Source organism: Histoplasma capsulatum, genomic scaffold (assembly GCF_000149585.1).
Source record: "Histoplasma capsulatum NAm1 scaffold_4 genomic scaffold, whole genome shotgun sequence".
Taxonomy (NCBI): Eukaryota; Fungi; Ascomycota; class Eurotiomycetes; order Onygenales; family Ajellomycetaceae; genus Histoplasma; species Histoplasma mississippiense.
In genome coordinates this window covers 1733721-1738373 of record NW_001813979.1, presented here as the reverse complement: position 1 = coordinate 1738373, position 4653 = coordinate 1733721, and the positions used below count along the sequence as shown (strand labels likewise).

The window sequence follows — 4653 nt, the reverse complement described above, 5'->3', positions numbered from 1 at the left end:
TACACGTTATAGTACTCAAACAAGCTCTTATTGGATACCCCGGCTCTTCACCCATCCATTCAGCAACACACGTACAAGTTCATCAACGACGTGATCCAGCGACGATCCAAGCCAGTCGAAGACCGGAGCAGCTTCACACTCCTACTAACCCATCTTCCACTCCACAAAAGCGAAGGGATCTGTATCGATGCTCCCTATTTCCGCTTCTACGACCAGGACGATCCAAAGCCGCCACAGGAACATGAACCAAGGTATAAAGCTGGGGGCTTGCGGGAGCAGAACCATCTGAGCCAGCATGCCAGTCATTCAGGAATACTTCAGGGGTTGTTCGGTATGAGCGGGAGCCCAAATGCTCCCGCTGGGGGGATGGGCCGGAACGGTCTTGTGTTAACCGGCCACGATCATGTTGGGTGTGACGTTCTGCACTTTGTCAATCGATCTGCGACACCAGCAGATGATCCGGAGGGGGCCATGTCACCGGGCTGGTCGTGGGATGCGACAAGATATGCTAGAAGCCGCTCCTCTCCCTCTTCGCTCTCATCACCGTTGCCAGCTGATACGCCTAATATTAGAGAGGTTACCCTTCGCTCGATGATGGGAGCATATGGCGGCAATGCGGGCTTCCTTTCTTTGTGGTTCGACTCTGATCCTTCCGTGCAGGAATGGAGATATGAGATTTCCACTTGCCGGTTTGGCGTGCAGCATATGTGGTGGGCCACCCATATTATTGCGATTGTGACGGCCGTTCTCTTTGTAGTCTCTGCGACGTTGGGTGTCTGGGGTTGGATGTTTGGTCAAGTGGCTGCGGGATCGAATGCAAAGGGGGTCAAGGGTGAGGCCCTGGCTAGTAAAAGAGCTGACTTAGTGAAGAGGACGCAGGATGCGAAAACACGAACTACTAACTCGGGGAGACGCGATGGTCCCAGAGAGGATTTGAAGCGGAACGCAAATGATAAATGAAGATTCTGAGCTATTATTTTTATGAAAGTATTGTGCTCATGCATTTATTTCTTGGGATAATCGCTTATTTCCTTACTTGACTTTAATCTTAGCGCAAGAGCCATATATAATAATACCAAGCACTCTGTCCTAATTAGCATCATAGCGAGAGGGAGGGCCATTGGAGCTTGTTTTCTAGTCCAGGGCCGATTTTATTGCCAATTTTTATTACATCTGTACAATGTATCTGACTTATTATCTCCTTGCCTTTGCATCTTCCTGTTGCTCACCTATGGCTTTTAGGAGTACGGAAGTAAGAAAAATGGAACTGATCCTCCTGAGCAAGTTCTCTGATGGCAATTTGACATCAGGCTTGTTACTTTGTCCGTGGCTTTGCGCAGGTTGCCCAAATAATGAATAAACTTCCAGTGATATTCACAACCATGGCATTGTGAAAGGGGGTCATAGGCTAAATACAACATTTGAGGTTCCGTGGGAAGGGAGTCTCTCGAACTCTTCCTTGATTCCCCCGCCAGAAACCAGAAAAGGCTACTCCAGAATTCACATTCAGTGTATTGTTCATCTCATCGATGACTACACTTGGCCGTGTTATTTTGTTTGGTGTTGCATTTGCTTCTACGGAGAATTATGTCGGGAACAGACGGAATGAAAAAAATGTTCAATAGGGATAAAAAGCAAGCAAAAGGAAAAAAAAAAAAAAAAAAAAAAAATAGATATATTTGGTTAAACAAATTTTGCGTATCGCATAAAAAAGAACGTTGAACGCCTTGTAGAAGAATGATTTGCTTTCATTTTCTATATCAACAACACCCCTCACCATTTTACACGACGACTCCAGAGTTAGCTGCGATACGCTGTGATACATGTTAGTGTGCATCTCTCATAAGAAAGTACGGGGGACGCCTATTGTTGCGTACCGGCCAGAGGTCCGTAGCTTCCTTTCCAATAGGACCAGTGATGGCTGAGCCCTTCATTTCACCCTTTGCGTTGACGATCTGCAAAATTAGACATATTAGTATTCAGGACTACCAAACAAAGATGATATCCTATTTTTCGGCTTGCAATATATCTGCATCGGGGCCTTAAAATATTCAATTTGCGAAGCAGACGCAGCTCGTCCCAGTCCCAAAAAAACCTCATCCTTGTCCTGGGCTAGGACAAAACGACCAAGAAAGGAAGCATTATATAAGAAAGGAAGCATTATATATACAGGTGGAAAAAAAGCACTCACCACACCAGCATTATCCTCAAAGTATAGATAAATGCCATCCGCCCGTCGCCATGGCTTGCTCTGTCTGACAACAACAGCAGGCATGACTTTCTTCCTCAGCTCGGGTTTACCCTTCTTGACCGTGGCCATGACCATATCGCCAACGCCTGCAGCTGGGAGACGGTTGAGACGGGCTCCGATGCCCTTGACGGAAATGATGTAGATGTTTCGCGCACCGGAGTTATCGCAGCAGTTCATCACGGCGCCGCTATGGGAGACAAATTTTGGTCAGTATAGAAACTTAGCCTTATAATTTGCATTGCATCCCCGCTCGTTTGTGTTTGATTGTTCGACGATTCGATGATGGGCGTTTTGGGTAGGCAGCGACATCATTTTTCCCGATAGGAACTGGGGAATGAAACAAGGGGTACTTTTCATGGGAAAACGTACACTGGCAGACCGAGAGTCATCTTCAACTTGTTACCGGCGGCGCCGCCACGACTATACAAAACAGCAAGAATAATATCAGTTAAATCGTATTCACCAATTCAGGAACCCTGGTCTTCAATTAAAGGTTCTCCCCAAGCGACCCTGTTCGACCCCTAAAAACATCAATTCGCGCTTTTGTCCCCCCTCCTGTTTTGTTTGGCAACGTCCCCTAATCTCATCCATCTTCCCCTCGCTTTCCGCCATTATGTTCCTTCTTCCTCTTTCCCTCCGTCCACCCCTCCTCACCCTCACCCTCACAATCAAATCAAAATAACGAAGTGGGTTTTCATCAAGCTTACCCTCTTTTCGACATGATGCTAGATTATGCAGTTTGTGCGTAGCTCGAAAATAGCAACGGGTGGTGGTGGATTTGGCGACGGACACGGTCGAGAGTGGGCTGTTGTCGTCTCTGTGTGTCGTCGTTTCGAGGCTTCGATATTTTGTGTTGTCTCCAGCCAGAACAGTGTTCACAATGCTTTTCGCTTAGTGTGGGCTAGAAATCTTGGCGACGCATTGGCCGGGAAATCTGGCGCACTAATCAACTCCACGTGACTTGCCCTAAGACTAAGTCGGTTTGGGAAACCAGGTTTAGGCTTCATAATCATTGTTCAAGGGACACGTAAAAATACAAATATAGTTCTACAAAAGGTGCGAAAATGGCCAAAAAAAAAAAAAAAATAAAAAAAATTAAAAAAAAAAAAAGAAGGCCGAAGCATGTTGAAAGGATGAGGAAGGCTGGTAGGTGCGATACGCCTTTTGAATATAACCAGGCATGGTACGATGAGATATGAGAAAACAGACTAAATCAAAAACAAACACAACAGAAATGCCTTCCAAATTTGACGCCCAGAGCGCCTGAGCCTGAGCCAATGAACTGAGTATGGAGCAAACAAGAATTTTGTCGCAGGGCAAGTCATGTTATATTATGTATAGTCCCTGTCCCACTAACATACTTGCAACTTATGCTTGTAGCTGTTGTTCATCATCCTTCTCCTCTTGCTTCAAAGGCCTCCCTTTCGTAATCGCGGTGGTTGATTCTGTGTTCGTGCCTGCATTTGTTTCCGATGGCCCCGATGGCCCTTCTGGAGCTGAAGAGAATTGCAACAGTTCAGCAGGAGCCGCTTGAGGAGCTTCTACTGCTGGTGATTTTGGTGGTGTTGTTCTTCGTGGCTCTTCTTCAGGTACATTTCGTACCTCTGGGACGGCAGTGGCGGTACTGGTGGTAGGGTCTTCGGGTGGTGCATCTTCCATCGTTGTGTCCATATCGGCAGTAGCTTCCCGTGCGATTGATTCACGAGTTGATAGAGGTACAGACTCCGACGGTTCCTCCTCCCCCGCAGCGCCAGGAGCGGCAGAAACTTCATTGCGCTCGCTGATGGATATATCATCCGCATCCATTCTTGACTCCGATCGTGTCGCAGGTTCTTCAGGAGACGGGGTTCCCTTGTCTTGTGCCTCAGCTTCGGCTTCGGCTTCGGCTTCAGCTTCTTCGGCAATCTCCATTTTCTCATCAAGGCCGGCGTCTTCATCTGGCAACGATGATTCTTCCCGAGGAGTAACCAGGCCACTGTCAACGCCAGAATCACCACCGTCGAGATTTCGATAGTTGACCTGGTTCCGACGCTTGATAATTCCGGGTTGCGGCCGGATGCCGTTCGCAGCCTGTTCATCCTCATCTTCGCTGTCACTTAGCTCGCCCTCCTTCTCGATGTACTGGTCAAACCGCCGTTTGGTAAACCTGCTATCCTTATTCTCATCCTCATCCAGATCGTCCCAGAATGGCGTCGGCTTCATCATCTATGCCATCAATTAGTGGGCCCGCGTGGGACGTCCGTCATCTGCACGGATGGGGCGAAAGCGGTCCGCTTTAGATTTTCAATAACCTGCATTCGGATCTTGTCGAGGTACTCTTTGGGAATTGGCATTATCCATGTTCGACGGGCGAACGTCAAGTTCGTAATCAGGAGAAAAGTACTGCTGTAGCATTAGCTTGA

General features: G+C 47.6%; 3 protein-coding genes across 3 annotated transcripts in view; 1 reads left to right on the top strand and 2 right to left on the bottom strand.

Moving 5' to 3' along the window:
• HCAG_04520 (conserved hypothetical protein) overlaps nucleotides 1-960 on the top strand; it is a gene marked incomplete at both ends in the record, with an annotated part of 1708 nt that extends 748 nt beyond the window's left edge. The window contains one exon of the mRNA XM_001540630.1: nucleotides 64-960. Within this exon, the coding sequence (XP_001540680.1) occupies nucleotides 64-960 (897 nt within the window). The remainder of the gene's footprint in view (nucleotides 1-63) is intronic.
• Nucleotides 961-1781: 821 nt separating this feature from the next.
• Nucleotides 1782-2972, bottom strand: HCAG_04519 (60S ribosomal protein L23; the record flags this gene model as incomplete). The annotated part of the gene is made up of 5 exons (XM_001540629.1): nucleotides 1782-1814; nucleotides 1878-1955; nucleotides 2192-2438; nucleotides 2621-2671; nucleotides 2959-2972. 5 exons carry the CDS (start codon nucleotides 2970-2972, stop codon nucleotides 1782-1784), a joined length of 423 nt encoding a protein of 140 aa, XP_001540679.1.
• Nucleotides 2973-3619: 647 nt separating this feature from the next.
• HCAG_04518 (predicted protein) lies at nucleotides 3620-4645 on the bottom strand (the record flags this gene model as incomplete). The annotated part of the gene is made up of 2 exons (XM_001540628.1): nucleotides 3620-4456; nucleotides 4607-4645. 2 exons carry the CDS (start codon nucleotides 4643-4645, stop codon nucleotides 3620-3622), a joined length of 876 nt encoding a protein of 291 aa, XP_001540678.1.
• Nucleotides 4646-4653: the final 8 nt, after the last annotated feature.